Genomic DNA, 19558 nt, shown 5'->3' with positions numbered 1-19558 from the left:
TTTAGAAACAGGGAACCAAAGCTAAAATTAAGGTGACCACACAGCTAATAAATATTAAAAATGGGTTTGAACCCAAGCTAACTGATCCCCAAGCTTGGGTATGTGATACTCAGAGTATTCAAGTTTTTATCTTACTGTGATGGAGCCATGTGAATTATAGGTGTAGTACAAGCTTATTGCAACATACATAGAAAGGCCTTATGGTCACCTCAACCTGTTCAAACAACTGTGTTTATGAACAGCTAACTCCCACCTAGTCCACTATCTCATTTCTCAGGTCTTCTGTGTGCTCTTCAAGTCTTCAAAAGATTCTAGGTATGGCTGCAAAAGGTGAACTGTTGCATTAGGAAAAAAAAAAAAAAAGGATTGCTCCGGTAGACCTGTTAATAATGACCACATCTATCTATGACAGGGGCTGAGGGGAGGGTTAACATTCTAACTCCCTACTTTCTTCTTCTCAAACAAAGGAGGGGAGAACTTTTGAGATGTGTCATAACTGAGTATGCATGTAAATAGGAATTTGGAACTGATTGTTCTTTGTTTATTAAAAAAAAAACAACTTCCTTCCTTCGTCAGCATTAACTCAACAAATACTTACTGAGCTCCTACTATGTGGGAGGCACTGTTACAGATGCTGGAGATGGTGTTGCATGAAGCGTGAACATGCACACACACACACACACGCACACACACACACACCCTCATAGATGTTCCAGTGAGGGGAGACAAGGTAAACAAATTAAGTTAGTAAGGTAATATACTTGTTGGAGATAGGCGTGAGAGAAATAAAGATGGCTGGACCTTTCCAAAGCAATGTACACAACTGGACAAGAATTTTAAGAATCGTATATGTATTCAATACATTGCGTTTAATTGAATTAATATCTAAAAATAAGCTATAAACTTATAAAGGAAAATATCACATGTTGACTTGGCTCTCTCCAAGTCTCTGCAAGATAAGGTGAAAATCAGATCTCCTTACTAAAAGATCCATACTTTTATTACTTTTCATGAAATTCAATGACAGAGTAGTATACTGCATCCAGCCTTTGGAAAACAAGGAGGAGAACACTAGTTCATAAGGAATCAAGCAAAAATCCAAACTGCCCTGCTTGGGGCTGGTTCCTCCAGTTTTTACTACCTCTCTTCTGCTCTACAGCTCTCTGCTCTGAGGCCTACCCTCCCCCTCTTCAGCAAACCAGACCATCATGTTAATAAGAGTTGATTTGTAAATAGCGTCTCCCTCATGCCATCTCCACCCCCCTTTGGCCAGGATCCTACTTTTCTGCTCAATGGCACAGATGCGGCTTTGAGCTGACTGGGACCAGGCAGCTATTAGCAGCAAATCCAGTGAGGGAAATTAATGAAGGGGACAACTAATAAAAGACAGCTCAGGACAGCCAGACTAACTTGCTCCGAGCAGTAATTAACTTTTTTCTTTTTTTTTTTTTTTTTTTTAGCTCGTGAAGGTAAATATGCCATCGGCACTGGTCCAGTCTAACTCTTCTTTATTAAAAAGGAAAGAGCAAGAGCATTCATGGGGAGCTGAGACTTAATCTATTTTTCCCCCAAGAAGAACCATTTTAAATTACTTGTGTGATGTGTTTGTAGATCTGTGATGCCCAAATCAAGATATACCTTTAAAGACGAGAGAAAAAGGAGGCAGATGAAGAAATATGAATCTCTGAATAAAAGAAATAGTCATCTTCTACTTGGAGACAGCTTGAAAGAGAATCTTTTTTAAAGGTTTGCTTTTCTTCCCTACATAAAATGATCGACTTTTTCTGTTCAATGCAAATGCTGACTAAAAACAAGATTGGATTCAAAGTGCATGACGAGTCTTAGATGTCAGTGTTAAATATTAGCCTAGCTTGAGGGACATTTCAGTTGCCTTGCTCCAGCCTCCATTTCCCTTTTTTAAAGACACAGTTATGAAAAGCAACTTAAAATTGGCTTTCTTCATCTATTTAAAAAAAATCAACACAGCAGTTCTTCTGAAGATATGTCTTCTGAAAATATACATACCGACATAAAACTGTTGAGTTTCGTCCAAAGTATTTCTAAAAACACACCTATAGTATTTTATTTAAAAAAAAAAAAACACTTTGAAAGTCAGAACTAGAAGAGACTTTAGAAATATCTGGTTTTATCAGGCTGAGAGACTTACCCCTGGTCACATAGCCAATCAGTAACAAAAAAGATCCTTATCAAAAATTCAGCCTGTTGATTCAATTCAATGCTCTGGCTTCCCTAAAATGAGAAGCCTCATCACATACTCTAAAAAGTTAATAAGCTGATTTTGGTACTTCAGCTAAATCTGTAATTTATCAATATAGTCCCCTAATAGGCTTGGATACAACAGGATCAAATAACATTTCATTTGTTATTTTAATTCTAAGTGTCCCAGGAATCAATTTACTCTTCTATCTAGCCTCCAGAACCTATGGTACCATGTCAATCACATTCAGAATTTTGTTGTTGTTCAGTCATTAAGTCGTGTCCGACTCTTTGTGACCCCATGGACTGCAGCACACCAGGCTTCCCTGTCCTTCACTATCTCCTATAGTTTGCCTCAAACTCATGTCCATTGAGTTGGTGATGCTATCTAACCTAATCCTCTGCTGCCCTCTTCTCCTTTTGCCTTCTATCTTTCCCAGTATCAGGGTCTTTTCCAATGAGTTGGCGCTTTGCATCAGCTGGCCAAAATATTGGAGCTTCAGCTTCAGCATCAGTCCTTCCAATGAATATTCAGGATTGATTTCTATTTGGAGAAGGAAATGGCAACCCACTCCAGTATTCTTGCCTGGAGAATCCCATGGATAGTGGGGCCTGGCGGGCTACAATCCATAGGGTCGCAAAGAGTTGGCCACAACTAAGCATGCAGGAGCTTACTACATTCTGGACAGGATGTAGTAAATACATAATTATGTGCAGAACTCTCTCAAGGATAGATGGCTTCAAATAATGGATGCCCTCCCAGAAAACCACCTTCAGGCAATCAGTAACACTATGTAATGGAGAGTACAGCTCCATACTGTTATTTCCCACAAGATAGCAGAAAGGGTAGGTGTGGTGAATAAAAGGACTTTATACATACTTACTTCTGCATCAGCAGTATGGAGAAATAAAATTAATTTATTAAAATAAAATAGAGAAAATGAGGACAGTGACACTAGATGCTTTAAAAATAAAATAGCTTTTATTACATAAGGTATGTAAAGTAGTCAAATTCAAAAGAACAGAAGGAAGAATATTGGCTGCCAGAGGTTGGAGGGGAGGGGAAATGGGGAGTTGTTGTTTGATGTGTGTAGAGTTACAGTTTAGTAAAATGAAAATGTTCTGGAGATTGGTTGAAAACACTGAATATACTCTAACTGTACAGTTAAAAATGATAAAGATGATTTAAAAAAAACTTTTAGAATGGCTATAGACTTTGAGGCATAAAGCTTTCTTGCATGTCCAAAAATAAAATTATCTTTTATAACAGAATCTTCAAACTATGTAACCCTATGGACTATAGCCCACCAGGTTCCTCTGTCCATTGAATTCTCCAGGAAAGAATACTGGAGTGGGTTGCCATGCCATACCCAAGGGGATCTTCCCGACCCAGGATTGAACCTGCATCTCCTGGGACTCTTGCACTACAGGCAGATTCTTTACCACTGAGCTATTGGGGAAGCTCCATTCAGAGGCGAGCCACCAAGTTTTCAGACTTTTTTTTTTTTTGCTACAAATAAGTTATAAAGTTTTCAAATAAATTACATCCATGTTAATTAAAGTGGGCTGTTTTGATGCAACAACAACCTTCCAATCTTCATGGCTTTTAACTCAAAAGTTTTTCTCCCTCAAGTAACACCCACTGTGAGTTGAGGTGGATACTTCATATACTCTTTATATGATCACCCAGAAGTCCAACCAGCTTTAATATTTTGGCCTCACTCACTCAAGAGAAGAGGAAGATAGAGACCACAGATGTAGTCTTGTCCTATTGTAAGGGGCCTGAGCATGCCCAGTAGGGTTAGAACATCAGACACTGGTAGAGACTAGAAATGTCCTCCACAGTATCCAGCAGCAGGATTTTGTCCAGATGGAATGAAATGAAATCACAGGCTTTAAGAATTCCAGAGTAGAATAAAAATGGCACCAATGAAACATGTAGGAATATTGCCAAGTGTATATGGGAGGCACTGTCAGGACAAGAAATGATTCTTTTCAAACAGTGATACAATGCTGAAGGGCAGTAGCTGATGGTTGTGACTGTTACAGATTCCACAAGAAGATTCCATGAGACACAGTGAAGATACTGTGTGGTATAATCATAGCTGCTTCGTTATGTTTTTTGAAGACTCCCAATCCCTTCAAGTATGCTATCAAAATTCTAAAGTGTGTCATGAATATCAAAATGTGGAGAAGTCTAACAACTATGAATACTCTCCTACTCTCTTACAAAAGATCTTGTAACATCCCTTATTTTGCTGGGGCAGATGGTGACTGCAGCCATGAAATTAAAAGACACTTGCTCCTTGGAAGAAAAGCTATGACCAACCTAGACAGTATATTAAAAAGCAGAGACATTACTTTGCTGACAAAGGTCCATCTAGTCAAAGCAAAGATTTTTCCAGTAGTCATGTACAGATGTGAGAGTTGGACGATAAAGAAAGCTGAGCAGAATTGATGCTTTTGAACTGTGGTGTTGGAGAAGACTTTTAAGAGTCCCTTGGACTGCAAGGAGATCCAACCAGTCTATCCTAAAGAAGATCAGTCGTGAGCGTTCATTGGAAGGACTGATGCTGAAGCAGAAACTCCAACACTTTGGCCACCTGATGCAAAGAACTGACTCATTGGAAAAGACCCTGCTGCTGGGAAAGATTGAAGGCAGGAGGAGAAGGGAACGATGATGAGATGGTTGGATGGCATCACGGACTCAATTGACATGGGTTTGAGCAAGCTCCAGGAGTTGGTGATGGACAGGGAACCCAGGTGTGCTGCAGTCCATGGGATCGCAAAGAGTCAGACACGACTGAGTGACTAAACTGACTGGAAAAGAGCACCACTGCAGAAAATTGAACTTAGTTGTCTTTTTGGTGGAAAGAGATAGAATTAGCAATTATCAGATGTCCACCAGCAGACGAATGGATAAGAAAGCTGTGGTACATATACACAATGGAATATCACTCAGCCATTAAAAAGAGTACATTTTAATCAGTTCTAATGCAGTGGATGAAACTGGAGCCTATTATACAGAGTGAAGTAAGCCAGAAAGAAAAACACCAATACACTATAGTAATGCATATATATGGAATTTAGAAAGATGGTAACGATAACCCTGTATGCGAGACAGTAAAAGAGACACAGATGTATGGAACAGTCTTTTGGACTCTGCAGGAGAGGGTGAGGGTGGGATGATGTGGGAGAATGGCATTGAAACATGTATCTTATCATATGTGAAACAAATCGCCAGTCCAGGTTCAATGCATGATACAGGATGCTTGGGGCTGGTGCACTGGGATGACCCAGAGGGATGAGATGGGGAGGGAGGTGGGAGGGGGGTTCACGATGGGGAGCACATGTACACCCGTGGCGGATTCATGTCAATGTATGGCAAAACCAATACAATATTGTAAAGTAATTAGCCTCCAATTAAAATAAATAAATTTTAAAAAAAGAATTAGCAATTATCTGGAGAGCTAAGAACCAGGGAGTTGTCACCATAGGGATTTGCTCCAGCCTCCTTTGTAATGCAGTATCACCATTACCATCTTATACATGTTGTTATCATGAAAGACATAAATATCTGAGAGATTCAGAATAATGTAAAGGTGAGGGGTCTCTGGCCAGTGACTTTGTCAGTTCAGCTTCATCTTCTGTAGCTTAGAACCATGTTGCTCTGATAAAAACTCCAGGAAGTCTCAACAACTCTCCCAAATGTAAGCGAGCAGAATAGTCTAAGATTCCAGAAGTTTTATTCTAGTAGAACTGAAACCCCTTTTAAATTATTTGCTCACCGAGAAATAAAACTCAGTTTTCACTACAGTCCTTCTGATTCTTACCAGACTGAAGATGTCAGATGGACTCTCCTAGGTCTCCTGAAAGTGATAGGAACTTCTTTTGCAAAGCTCTGTTAGTAAGGTTGACTTCCTTCTAATTCAGAAGAAACACTGGGTTTGAACTCAAAACTTTTCAGTGGCTTTACTGCTCTAATAGCAAAATTCAAGTTTTCTTATTTGTCTATTTCAAGCTGCTGCCATGGCCGTTTTGAGTTAAGGAAGATACTAGTTCAGATAGATTTGATTCTGTCTTCTTTTTGATCATGTTCTACACACTGTGAAATGAAAAAAGTATTAATGCATTAGTGCAATAGTCATCTGAAGTTTATGGTTAGACTTTCTCCATACATTTTCAAAGGTATATTCCAGGTTTTACCTCATTTGGTTTCTTTTCCAAAATGATCTGGAAAGTGAGGCAAAAAACAATTATATCCTCACACTGAATCAATCTTCTTGTACATGTTTGCATGTAGTGTTTCAATTTATGTAAAAGGTTGAAAAAAACCACAAAATCAAAGTTATCCCAGAATCTCTCATTTTTAAATTATTTCAGTGCACAGCAAGATTTATGTGTTAACAGAAAGAAAGCAACAGCAAGCCCGTGAGGCTGTCTTTTGTCACACCGGCACTAGTTCGGATTCTTTCTGCTATTCTTATACCAAGGAGGCAATAAACCCCCTTGAGAGTCATAGAGCTGCCTGCGGAGCCCTGACAGGGCATAGAAGCCTTTATGCCAAAGTACAATGCACAAAGGGATCATAAACACATTTGAAAAGGAAGATGACCTCTTTGTCACAAGGAGTTAGGCTTTACTGCAAGCTGCTACCATGGAAACCAGCCCCCAGCTTTCTCTGCTTATTTTGAAGTTTCCTGTTCCCCATATAACATGGACTTCAGCACTTTTAGTTAAATTGTTTCTAGATCAAATAAAATTGGTGAAAGGTTTTGGTTCTTTGCTTCATGGTTGAATGTCTCCAAGTACACCTACAGGTCCTGAAGGAAAACAAGGAGAAAGTAGTGATGGAATCATTAGGAAGGAAAGGTGAAGAAAAAAACTGGCGTCGCGGTCTGTTCTACAATTCAACAAGATCAGAGAAGAGATACACTTGTTATTAAATCATTCAAAGACCAGCTACAGTCCAACAGTGTCTCTTAGAGGTGTGTCCTTTGAAATAATTTTAGCTTTTTGCCTCTGGATTTCTTTCATCTCCGGAATTCAGTATACCCTAGAGTGTCTACAGAGCAACTCTCAAAGTCCAAACAAAATTACAAGTATACTGCCGCTGGGGAAAAATCTAGAATGTTTTATTTTATATGATACAAAGAAAACCGATTGTTTATACAGCTACAGCCTTGAAAAGTAAAAAGAAGAGAATTTATAATGAGCTAAGCAACCGTTGAAGCTCTGCATCCAAAAGCTGATGAGACGCTTGAAGAATGGCCCGTGGTCCAGCTCGGAGGATGCGGGGACTCGGAAGACGGAGAGGTAGTGAGACCCGGTGGCTCAGGTGCTTCGGGGATCCTTCTTCCCCTCGGGAGTCTCCCCACTCCCGGCCTCCCGAAATCCTGGACTCAGGGCGGGGGAGGCTGTGCGTTTCTGCCACAGGTGAGACCTACCCAGCCTGGAGATCAGAGCTGGCACCTGTCCAGTTGCTGGGGCAGCCCCGGCTTTTAACGTAGTGTTTCTAGTCAATAATCAAAGCTGACTTTTCCCAGTTTGCGCTTGAAGGGCTGGAGAAGCTGGCGCAAGCGAAAGCAAACAAGAACACTCGCATCGCCTCCCCTCCTCCCGCGACCCTGGCAGAGAGAGAGAGAGACGAGAAGTCATTTACTGTAGCGCACACACACCATCAGGACTCTTTCCCACTCCATCTTCCGACTCCCGCCACCTTGCACGGAAATCGCAGCTCCGGCCACACTGGCTTTCTCGATCTGCTTTCCGGATGAGTGAATTTCTTTGCTCCTCTCTCCTGTCGGGGACCATCTGAAACTGCCCCCAAGTTGCGTTCCCAGGGACCCTCCCCACTCCGTTTTCACTCGAGAACCAAAGAGCAGCTCACTTCGGCATCCTCCAGAAGACAAACCCCATCCATTCATTCATCTGTGGGTGAACAAGAAGGAAAAGAAGAAGCAGAGGTGGGCCACCAGGCGAAGCGGGAGCGAGAGGAGGACAGTGCTGGGTAAACCAAACCGGGAAAAGAATAACGGGTGAGGGCGAGGAGGACCGCCTCGCCCCTCCTCGGCGCGGGGTGGACCCCTGCGGGCGCCCACGGCGAGCCACGTGGAGAAGCCCCAAGGGAGGGGCAACCCCCGCGCGCCCCCCCCCCCAAGGGTTTTGGAAAAGAAACTGCTGCGGACAAAGAACCCTGAAGGACAGAGAGAGGTGGAGGGAGGTGAGAACCCTCGTCCTTCCTCCTTGCCCCCCTCCTTTTGGACATTCCTTAGGTTTAATCATTAAAGTGGATCCTTTTTGAAAAGGAGGCAGCAGCTGAACAGTGCCGTTTCTGAGAGTCTGCCGCACACTGTCAGTGAAGTGAAAGATCTGGACCGAGCTTGGTTGCCTCGCTACCAATAGCAGACTTGGGGAGACCAAGCCTCCGATTTCTGGCCACATCAAAGCAGTGATTATGCAAATACCCTTTTTTTTTTTTTTAAGAATAAAATGGAGGGGGAATTATTTATCAAACAATGAACCCCCTGCCAGGGCGGGAAACAATAGATCAGACTAGATAGCCCTTCTAGCCCCAGGCTAGGGGAGAGGGAAGGGGGGGATGCTGGCGCCCTCACGTTTTATTGGTCTAACCTAATTTCACTAATTCTCTTTTCACACATTTTCTTTGGCGGATTCGGAGGCCAGGACTTTCACGCTCCCGGGAGCGCCCTGCATTGGCGAGATTCAAGGGCTGCCTGCTTTATTTAATTAATACATTCAAAGCTCGCCTGGGCCCGGAGAGCCTGAGGGTGGGGAAAGACGGAGGCCGGACGTGAGGAGGAGGCGCTTTTAACGGGTTCCAGGTGTCGATGCCCAGAAGTCACAACAGGCCCAAGGCTGTGCGGTGCAGGGGGCGCACGCGGTGGGCGGCAGCGAATCGCAACTTCCAGCCTCTCCAGCAAACCCGACCTTGCCGCAGCCGGGAGCCCAGGCGACCCAGACCGGAGGGTGGGCGCTGCAGAAGCGGGCCTTGGGCCTAGATATCCTCTGCGGGTAACGGGACCCTTGCTGCTTCCCGGCCAAGGCCGTCCGGGGCCTTCCGACGCCCTCACCTCCACTGGGCCCTCGGGGCTCTCTTCCTGAAACTGCGCCCACCCGGCTCCTGCCCAGGGGCGCCCGGGTACTCCTCTGGCTCCCGCTTCGCCTGGCGGACCTCTGTTTCTTCTTGTCCTCCTTGTTCGCCCACAGATGAATGTATTTTAAATCTGGTGAAGGAAAACCAATCTTAAGTCCTGGGCACTTCAGAACAAGTAAATACAATCAATGCCTGAAGCCTGACGGCTCCAAAGCGACGATCCACCCGGGGCAGGACCAACCCTCACACTTCTCCGCGCTTAGGTAAACGCGCCACCGCCGCGCGCCGCTGGCGCTGGGAAGATCTGGCAACTGTAGCGGTGTGGGACTTCATCAGAACATTTGCATGGTCTTGCTTGTAGCGGCTCTCAGCAGAGGGCTCCAGAAATAGAATGGCTTGGTTTAGCTTGCCCAGGAACCTACTTGGTGCAGACAAACCAAGCTGGTCACAGGGCAGGCACAATGGGGGAGGAAGGAATGGATTAAATCGAGGAGCGACTATATTCCCTTCTGCTGAAGATGAGACCTGTAATTCTCATTCTTACAGGGGAGAGAAGAGGACGGCTGGGCCTCAACCCACAGGCTGTGGAGCTTGCGGTGGGTTGGGAAGGAAAACTCCTAGTGCGAAGTGAGGCAGAAAGAACGTTCTTAATCGCTAAAAGTGATCAGACGCCATAAAGAATAATTGCACCTATTAAAATAGGGCTTCCCTGGTGGCTCAGTGGTAAAGAATCCTCCTGCAATGCAGGAGACCCGGGTTCGATCCCTGGGTTGGGAAGATCCCCTGGAGAAGGGAATGGCAACCCACTCCAGCACTCTTCCTTGGAGAATCGCATAAATGGAGGAGCCTGGTGGGGGACAGTCCATGGGGTCGCACAGAGTCGGACACGACTGAAGTGACTAAGTGACAGCAGCAGCGTAAAATAAGATGTGTTGTAGATAGAGAAGGAAAAGCCTGAGTGTAGATCACAGGTGGTAGACGGAATTCCTACCATATATGAGGTGCTTCTCATGTGTAAGAGGACCTGCAAACTCTGGCTGAACGAGACTCTGGCCCTGGAGTAGCTGTGCAGAGGCGACAGCTAGATTCAACTGGGTTGCAGGTTAAGTCATTAGCTGTATTACCATTAATCAAACCAAATCAATTGAACCCTCTCTCAATCCATGCCTCTCCAAATAAGCCATTAGGGTCACCACCTAGTTATAGGATTCCCATCCCCCCTTCCCCCTCCAGTTGAGTTTTCCTGAGTACCTGCACCTGAAGAGTTGCCTCCCCAGACCTGTGTCAGGAACCTGTTTCTTGGCAAGTTTCCAAAAGAAGACTGTTCTCACAACCATCATCATCACTAAAAGAACAGTGATTTGGCATTAAAACTGTGATGTTTTAGAATTCGAATACTACAATTGCTTGGCTTTTTAAACACTAGAAACATAAAAGTGTAGGAGAAATATCTCTTTCCCCTTATTAGATAATCAAGAGTGGTTACGAATAATAAAATCTTTAAACTAGAAGGGGTTTTCCAACAAGTCTCTCTTACATCCAGAGATGAAAACCAAACAAATCCTGGGTTGGTTCTTCCTTTTATTAAAAATAGCTATTCAGTTATTAAACACAATATTTCTACATGAACAGAGAGGAGGAGTAGTTAGGACATTTTAGAATGATCATTGGTTTATGCAGAGTAGTGGAGGATTTGTTTAAACTGGAAGCAGATATGAAATTCATGAGGGTGGGGGGAACTATGAACAACCAACATTTCTTTGCTGGCTTTTTTTTTTTTTTTGGCTAGTGAAGTCTTGGCCACCCTCCTCTAAAGTGGTCAGCCTTCACTTGATCGTCTTTGACCCAAGGCCAGTCAAAGAGCATTGATTTCTGCTTTGGAGACTGAGCTGCAAGTTACAGAGTTATGTATCCTGGTGATTAGGAAACCATTTTTGCTTTCTCTCTGAAGATGTTTTGACTATGTAAACTGCTTTAACAAAGACTGAATTGGCTAACATGAAATCAGCTTCCAATAATGAATTCATAAACTCTCAGTTATGTCACAATGTTAGAGATCACTGTCCATCCCTTTTGTTTACAGACGATAACTGAAGCTCAAAGAAGTGAAGTGTAAGAACCAAATTTCTACACACTCCGTCAAGATAGTTCAACTCCACTATTTTTTAAAAGAAAAGTTTCTGAACTTTGGTGCTCATCATTACTTAATTATAATTTAAATTCCCAAAACCAAAACTTTTTTTTTTTAATAATCTTGTTTGCTCAGAAATTGATTTCTTAAAAACCAAGCTTTTATTTGTATGGAGAGTTAACTTTTATATCAGTGTTAGTGTCTTGAATATAATTCAGCTTCCTGTGATTGCTTAGACCTTATGTCAATGAAATCTTGTGTCAATGAAATCTACACACAAACATTGACAAAACAAAAGCAAACAGGTACTCAATTTGATACAGGGAGTTAAGAAAAAAGTGCAACTTATTCTTCTAAAAGCCACCTAAACAGGAAAGTAATAATGAAACACACAAAAATTATGAAAATTAGATACTTTATTTATAGTTTAATCACAAGAACAATTTTCTTGTTCTTTCAAGACGTAAATACATACTAGAATAAACTCTGTAGAATATACAAAAAATACATACTTTTCCCATGAAATTTTTCTTTATAATAAATAGAAGGAAACACGTGTGTGGCTGATCCTGATAATGCTCCGTGTCTGCTTAGGTTTTCAGTCTGTTGATTTATTTTTAATCTCTTGAAAGAACGGGGGAGTTTCTTCTCCCCTAAAAGGTCGAGATAAATAATTCATGAAGCAATCCTCCCTCCTGATTTTTCCGTTTTCCTCCACATTTTTCCTTTTGATAGAGAGTTCAACCTAAATTTCCACGCTTGCATTCAATCATTACAAAGCCTACAAATTATACAATGACTTCTAACCTGGCCCTCTAACAAAACAACTTTTTCCCCCTTATAAATCATAAGAGACAGATGGCAAAATGGAGAAGAAAAAGGAAAGAGAAGAGCGGGACAATAGGCATTGTGACGAATCTGGGAAACAGAACAAAGTGCACATCAGAGAGAGAAAGTTTGGTTTGACAGGTGAAATTCCCACAGCCCGCAGGCAGCACTGGGAATAAGGCAGATGCCAGCCATTGCAAATCTGTGGATAATATTATTACCGGTAAAATCATTCAGATGCTAAAACACATTTCTTTCTACTCGACATTAACATCTCTATGTAGAAGCAAAGGTGAAGAGATCACAGGAACCGGTTGCGTTCCCCCTGGGAGATTCACATGAATCTCACCGAGAGGGCAGGAGCGTCAGTCCGCCCTACAAACTCTTTAGACGTGTCACCTTTATCTCTTCCCAGCATCTTTTTACCTTAAGTGCCTCCCCCCTCCCCGCCCCAAACTCTACAATCCTCTTTGACAATAAGCTCCATCATACCAATAAATTAGAGAGCCCGGCTGAACTAAGGAAGCCCTTAGCCAAGGAAGGCAACAAATAACCGAGTAATCAGAACGGCTACACATGCTCTGAGTAGTGAGACGGTTTCCCGGGCATGGAAAGCGGGGGGCAGGAGGGGGGTGGGTGGAGGGCTTGATCGGGGGCAGGAAAGGGTACCCACTAAGGCCTGGCGTGGGTAGCAGAGATGGCAGTTCTAGATACAGTCCCTGACTATGGGGAGGTGAGGTGCGTAGCGGTGCTTGTCTGGAGGTGGGGGCTGCCAATAGTCCATGTCTGAACCCTCCGGGCTGGCGGGAGATAAAGTGCAGCTGTAGGGGGAGGTGGAGTTGGAGGACGCCGAGGAAGACTCCGCGGGGCTGTTTGTGCAGCTCCACGTGGAGCCGGGCGAAGGGCTGTCTGCGCTGCTGCTCAAGGCGGCGCTAGTGCCTCCCGGGCTCAGCATGACTGCCTCCGAGAAGAGCGCCCCGGGCAGGCCGCCGCCCCCGCAGTGATCAGCCAGGCGCAGCGTCTCGGTGAGCGCCCATATGTAGTTGTGAGCGAAACGCAGGGTCTCGATCTTGGTGAGCTTGGCGTCCTCTGGGAATGTGGGGAGCACCTCGCGCAGCGCGTCCAGCGCCGCGTTGAGATTGTGCATGCGGTTGCGCTCGCGGTTGTTGGCCTTCAGTCTGCGGGTCTTCTTGATGCGCTGCACGGTCTCGGCCGTCTTGGCGCCGCGAGAAACAGCCCTTGCCCTCGGAGGGCGCCGCTTGCACTCGTGCACCACACCCAGCAGCCGCGCCGGCCGGCAGCCCTCGGCTCCTCCCGGCGAGCCGCCCAGCGCCGCGGGCCCGGCCTCTGCCCCAAGCTGCCGACGCGCTCCGCCCGCCGCGCCCAGCTCCTCCTCTTCCTCCTCGTCAGCGCTGGAAGATACCGGGGTCAGAGCCGCCGAGGCGGGGGAGGCCGAGCCAAGCAGCACCAGCACGTCCTCCTCCTCCTTTAACTCCAAGGTCTCGGATTTGACGAACATCCTGTAGAAGAGAGCAGAGAGGGAGAAAGAACCAAATGGGGTGTGCATATAGCAGCAGAGGTAAGCTGTCAGTGTTATCCGGACTTACTGCTGCGCGCCGGAGAAGACCCGCTTGGAATCGCGCCAAGGAGGAAAGTAAATTGGGGAGGAAACCCTGCCTGTGTTCTCCCAGCTCGCGGGCGCCCCTTGTTGTGACCCTGTCGCCAGCCAACTGGGTTCCGAACTCTGACACGCCCTGACAGCTGGGTTCTCTCCCGGGAAGGGACTGCGACCCCGCGACAAAAGATTGGTAGCCAGCGAAGGGCGTTCGGATGCGGTGGGACGCCGTGCGGGGAACTCCCCTAAGCTGGAAGCCGCAGCGCGGGTACTTACTCGGTTCTCTCTCTAAACGTGCCTGGGCGTCGCTCTTTGGCGCGTGCTGCGGTTCTCCGCGCAGCCGGGAGCTCAGCGCTGCTCCTTCTGCGGGCTTGGAGGCACCGGGCCTGGCGCTGCTGCGGCGCGGCTCCGCGGGGGACCTCTCTGACCGGCGACTTTGCCAAGAGCCCCGGCGGCCTCGGCGACCCGCCCGGGTCTCGTGTGTTGTGGTGGTGGTGCGTGTCTGTCTTGTCAGTCAGTCCCTGGACGCGCGGCTCCTGGCACGCGACTCCCAGGCACTCCAGTTAAAGCGAAGCTGCTTGTGGTTCAGTGGCTGCGTGTCTGGCACACGACTCTCCTTAAAACCCCTTATATACCACCAAGAAAACAATCAGATCTGCCCCCGGGGCCCCCACCGCCCCCCCACCCCCAGCCCTCAGCCGCAGCTTTCTCCTCCCCTCCCCTGTGCTGGCCCCCCTGCTCCCCCGCTTTTCCCTACCCGGCTTACTCTTTTCATCGCATTATCATCATTCATTTCTTTCTTTCTTCACCCACTTCCCCCCCTCCCGTGGCCCTGCCATCCATCCATCCTCCTCTTTCCATCGCCCCCCGCCTCTCTTTCCCCCCTTTATCTAATCAGCATAACACGGTTCTAAAGCTCCCGTTGGAGCTCGAGGCTGCGGTCGGACTGCTGGAGCGGCGGCATCGGCTCAAGCTGCGGCTGTTGTCGCCGTCGCTGCCCATTGTGATTGGTGGCTCGCGCTCGGCTGGAGCGTGCCGCTAATTTATTAATGAATGGAGGTCGCGAGGCGCAGCTGGCCAATCAGGGCGCCCCGGACTCCGGGAGGCCTGCGAGCCACGCGCACAGGAGCCCGCTCCCTTTCAGCGGCTCATTAGGGGCCGGGGCGCTGGGGGCGGGTGGGGAGACCAAGGCGACCGCCCGGGTCCCAGTCCTCGCGGCCGCACCCCACCCCCGTCCCGACGCGCACGCGCACGCACCGCAAGGCAGCCGGCGCCGTCTGGCCTCTGAGCTCCCGGACGTCGGGATCCTGGAAATTAGTTAATAGGGGTCAGAATCCCAGGAAAAGTAGTAAGCCCTCTGCTGCAGCCGGACGTCTCTTGGCAAAGCTTCTTAGGAACGGTCTCAGATAGTAAAGTATTTCAAAACGCTTTCGTTTGGTTAAAGGAGGCATAGGGTATGGATGGCGAGCTGTGGTCACTTGGCGGGCAAGCGTGGTTAGGTTCCAGAAAGACTGACGTGGAAGGGCGAAGAGAGAGGATGTTGGAGGATTCATAGAGGCGTCTTCTGACAGGGAGATCGAGCAGAGGAGCAGCTGATGGACTTTTAGAGGAGGTGAAACTAAAAACACTGACTTATTAGAGCTAAAAGGGGCCTCCTCATTTTACGTGTGACACACAGCACCATACAGGTTTTTGGTTTTCGGGGAAGGGTGGCGGGCGTTCGGACTAACCCCTGTTTATGGTGGGGCGGGACCGCAAACGGCTTCCTGCATAGGTGGCAGCGGGGGGAGCCGCCAACTTGTAGCTCGGCAGGGCGAACGGGCTGCGTTGACATTTCCATGACCTCTGCTCCGCGCTGGGGGGCGTTGTAGGGACATGGGGCCCGTCCTCCCGATTCTCCCGGCTTTTCAATAGGAAAAAAGAGCTGGAGGGCTACTGGACCTCGGAGGGAACTTGTTCTGAATTGCTCAACAGCCATCCCTCCCTCCCTCCCTCCTCCTCCTCCTCCTCTACCCCCTCCTCCTCCTCCTGCCCCCCTCCTCTTCCTCACGCCCACCCTCTTGTCGAAGTGGCTGACTTCTTAGAACCACAGCACCCAGAAGTGTGTGCTGGGCCGAGTGTTAGATGGTGCGTGGGGAGCGGAATGGATCTGGACTCCAGTAGATTGCAGAGGAGTTTCTTTTGCAGATTAAGTTTCAGCAAGGCTCAATAGGAATGTTAAGATTTGAGAAGTGGTGAGAGAAAAAGAATGTTGTCTGTGGTCTCGGTCTCATTTGGATTGTAGGAATTGGAAACAAGCTGTATTTCAGAGAAAGGGTCGATGAAAGTGTTCGGGCAGGGTTTTAATTTGTTTAATGTTTCCTTCAGGGAGATAATGAGCAGGCTCGGAAGCCATAAAGTAAAGAAAATGAAAATTAGAATCTCATGAAAGGGACTGCTACCCGCTGCAGCTATCCAACCTCAGGCTTCTTTGTCTTGAAATAATTGCCACAATTTTCACCTTGCTGGTTGATACTTGTGCTTTGAATCTCTTCCCCCAACCCCCACTTTAAAAACAAATTCCCTAAACATAATAGCATTATTTCCCTAGTATCCTCCTCAGTTCTTTTAGAACAGCTTAATTTCTCACGGTAGAAGTGCAGACATTAAACAAGAAAGAAGGGAAATGTTTAGTCTCTTCAGAACACAGCATCTGCCTGTCTCACCCTTCTTTGGGTGTCTCTCTATGTATCATGAACCCGCAGAATAAGAACTTCATAAGAGAGTTTGTTCAAGAAAAAGATGCATCAGTAGTGAAAGATACCAAAAGTGCTTACCATGGTTGATGCACACATTAGCATTATTTTATAGGATATGATCACTGAGGCCAAATAAGTAAATATTCTTTACAGTCCCCCTAAAATCTACTGTCTTGTCTTAGTCAAAAATGAAGGAACACATGGGAGCAGATGCAGGATTTTTGTATTAATTTGGAAAGAAATAGAATGAGAAAGCTAGATTCTGAGGAAATGATCAACAGCTGCTAAAAACAAATACTGGAATGATGGGAGATATTATGGAGTGTCAGCTTTTACATACCTACACATCATGGCAGGAGTGGCCTGCAAAGAAAGACAAGCCAATAGGTTAATGCAATAGAAACAAAGGAAAGTTTACTTTCGTATCAGTAGAAACATACTTCTTTAGATAGGTCTTAAAATTTTTGGTCTGGCTAGGAAGTGCTGGGTTGATTTGATGATAAACTATATTAGGGGGGAAACAGAATCAGAATCCAATTAAGCGGAGGCTTAAATGAAAACCTGATGAATTTTGTATAACTCCAAACAAACACCAAGATCAAGCTGGTTTTAGTGAAACTAGCAGTAAATGGATTTCTTTGGATGATTTTTAAGACTGTTTGGGTGTCTGATCCCTCAGTTTTTATGTTCTTCCAAGATTTTATGTTTTTATGATGCACTGAAAGGGTACATGCTTTTCTTTGTCAAAACCCAAACTTTCTATACTGTCTGTAAGAAGTTAATAATGACTATTTAAGAGTATCCTGTGCAGATATTTAGTAATAGTAAAATATTATTAGGGTAAATCACACATTTCTGATTCTGGAAATTTCCAGGAAAGGAGACTCTTTCCAAAAGGAAAAAGTATGCAAAGAAACATAAGCTTGTGTACATATTCAAATGACCGAAATCAATCTCTAATCTATGTAGCCATAAAGCTATCATGGAGTTTATGTAACTATTTTTAAAGTAAGGAATTTGTTGGCTATATGCAGTGAGTGCTTTGTGTTAGATTACTGTGCAAAAGTATACTTTTTTTTTTTAAATCACCCTCTATATTATCTTCCAGTTTCCCTGGTGGCTCAGTAGTTAAAAAAAAGTCTGCCTGAAATGCAGGAGACCTGGGTTCAATCCCTGGGGTGGCACGATTCCCTGGCAAAGAAAATGGCAGCTCACTCCAGTATTCTTGCCTGAGAAATCCCATGGACAGAGGAGTCTGATGGGCTACAGTCCATGGGGCTGCAAAGAGTTGGACACGACTGAGTGACTAAACAATAACATTATCTTGGAATTTTAAGAATTTTGGTTCTGTTTTTGATTTGTAGCCTTCAAGAAAAGCATCACTGTTCATAATATATCCGGAAATATTTCCTACTATGAAGAGTATTGTTTTTTAAAAGAAAAGAACATCAAGAACTATTAACACACAAGTGCAGTTCAGAAGCCAGCCATTCACACTCAGTCGCAAAATTTTATTTGTTCCACATTTTGCTTGGTTTTGCTGAAAGAAAGCAATTTCGATTTGTACTCAGATTTCCAAAGACGCGGCTAGTGCCAGATATCCTTAGCTGGACCCTTCTAGCACTCTTTTAACTTAAATAAATTCAAGAGGCACTTGTGTGGTCTAAAAGATTGTCCAGATGAAACGAGGCTGAAATGTTATGCGAAGGGGGAGGGGAGCGCGTGAATAGCGTCAGTGAATTTGGTGACCAAGGGCCGCTCCTGTCCATTGCGTGAACTGTCCTAAAGGGTCAAACTGTTCATCTTCAGCCCCTCTTTCTGTGTTCAATCCCTACTTTAAGAGAACAAAAGCTCAAAGCAGGCAGTTATCAAGAAATGGGAGCCCAGTGATTTAAACTCATCCCCAAGCCTTAAAAAGAAAGGAGGCCCGAGAATGTGTAGGGAGAGAAAAGTGAAGTAAGGGGAGCAGCGAGGGGGGTGGAGACCTTTAGAAAGGCTTTGTTGTTTTTAAGAAGCTTGAACTTTGAGACGACCCAAGAGCCCTAAAGTTTAGGGTAGGTGTTGCTGTGGGGCCTATCCACACATCCCATCCACACTCCGACCTCACAAGTGGCCAAAGAGGACAAATGGTCACCCCACCATACTTTTGCTGCTGCAGGTGAATGGGGGGGGCGGGGAGGGATGGGGGTGAAGATAGGTCCTTTTCCCAGAAAGAGCAAAAGTTGCCTCCCCAGCCAGCCCGTCCCCCAGTTCACAGTAAACCAACTGTCCTGCCTGCAAGGAAAGGGAGGGGCTCTGCTCTGCTAAAAAGGACTACATGATGCGTCTGCCAAGCATGGCTTTGTAGCCTAAATCCTAATCCACCCGGTTAGCTCTCCGAAAGGCGGAAAGATGGAAAGAAAAAGTTAGTCAATCCTGAATAGCTTTAGTTATTTGCTGGGGACTAGAAACACTCCGGTTTCCAGAGTGGTTGAAGACCGAGTGGAAATGATTAGCCCCCTCTGTATCCCCCCGCCCTTCCCCGCGGAGGGCTCTTCGCCATGCCAAAGTTCATTACTAGTGATGAGCAGATGGTGAAGCGCTGCGAGGCAGAGTGGGCTCGGATATTTTGGGGGTCCCCTTCTGTGGAGGCAAGGAGGTCAAGAACAATAACAGTGTAAACTCATCACCCCCTCCCTCCCCGACTTCTTACTGGACCCCTGTGCGGAATTCTGTCTCATCCCGGATCTCTCCCTCGGGTCCTGTGGGGGAGGGTTTGTCTCTCTAGTCCTGCAGAGGTCGGAGCTAGGATGGTGCGCGGCAGCTTCAGTGCGCCAGCCCCACCCCCTTCCGTATTTGGGGATCGGCCAGGAGAATCTACAAGAGGAGGTGCAAGGCAGAGGAGGTCGTAACCCCCCTCTCTCGGGACCCTT

General features: G+C 46.0%; 1 protein-coding gene and 2 long non-coding RNA genes across 3 annotated transcripts in view; 2 read left to right on the top strand and 1 right to left on the bottom strand.

Annotated features, from left to right (window-relative positions):
• The first annotated feature begins 7002 nt into the window (after positions 1–7002).
• LOC138442307 (uncharacterized) lies at positions 7003–10723 on the top strand. The gene is made up of 3 exons (XR_011257634.1): positions 7003–8440; positions 9448–9597; positions 9881–10723. It is a non-coding gene; the product is annotated as an uncharacterized lncRNA (long non-coding RNA).
• Positions 10724–11863: 1140 nt separating this feature from the next.
• NEUROG2 (neurogenin 2) lies at positions 11864–14463 on the bottom strand. The gene is made up of 2 exons (XM_069593487.1): positions 14185–14463; positions 11864–13813 (listed from the first exon to the last, which is right to left on the bottom strand). Exon 2 carries the CDS (start codon positions 13810–13812, stop codon positions 13000–13002), a length of 813 nt encoding a protein of 270 aa, XP_069449588.1. The 5' UTR covers position 13813; positions 14185–14463; the 3' UTR covers positions 11864–12999.
• LOC138442308 (uncharacterized) overlaps positions 13718–19558 on the top strand; it is a 58676-nt gene continuing 52835 nt past the window's right edge. Inside the window, exon 1 of the long non-coding RNA XR_011257635.1 lies at positions 13718–13872. This is a non-coding gene — a long non-coding RNA (uncharacterized lncRNA). The remainder of the gene's footprint in view (positions 13873–19558) is intronic.

Source organism: Ovis canadensis, chromosome 6 (assembly GCF_042477335.2).
Source record: "Ovis canadensis isolate MfBH-ARS-UI-01 breed Bighorn chromosome 6, ARS-UI_OviCan_v2, whole genome shotgun sequence".
In the NCBI taxonomy this organism is placed as follows: Eukaryota; Metazoa; Chordata; class Mammalia; order Artiodactyla; family Bovidae; genus Ovis; species Ovis canadensis.
Note: the sequence above shows the minus strand (reverse complement) of the source record. Positions and strands in the feature narration are given on the sequence as shown.

What these genes read in the sequence shown, in the direction of transcription:
- NEUROG2 (XM_069593487.1), bottom strand. Translation starts at nt 13,812, where the DNA reads ATGTTCGTCAAATCCGAGACCTTGGAGTTAAAGGAGGAGGAGGACGTG.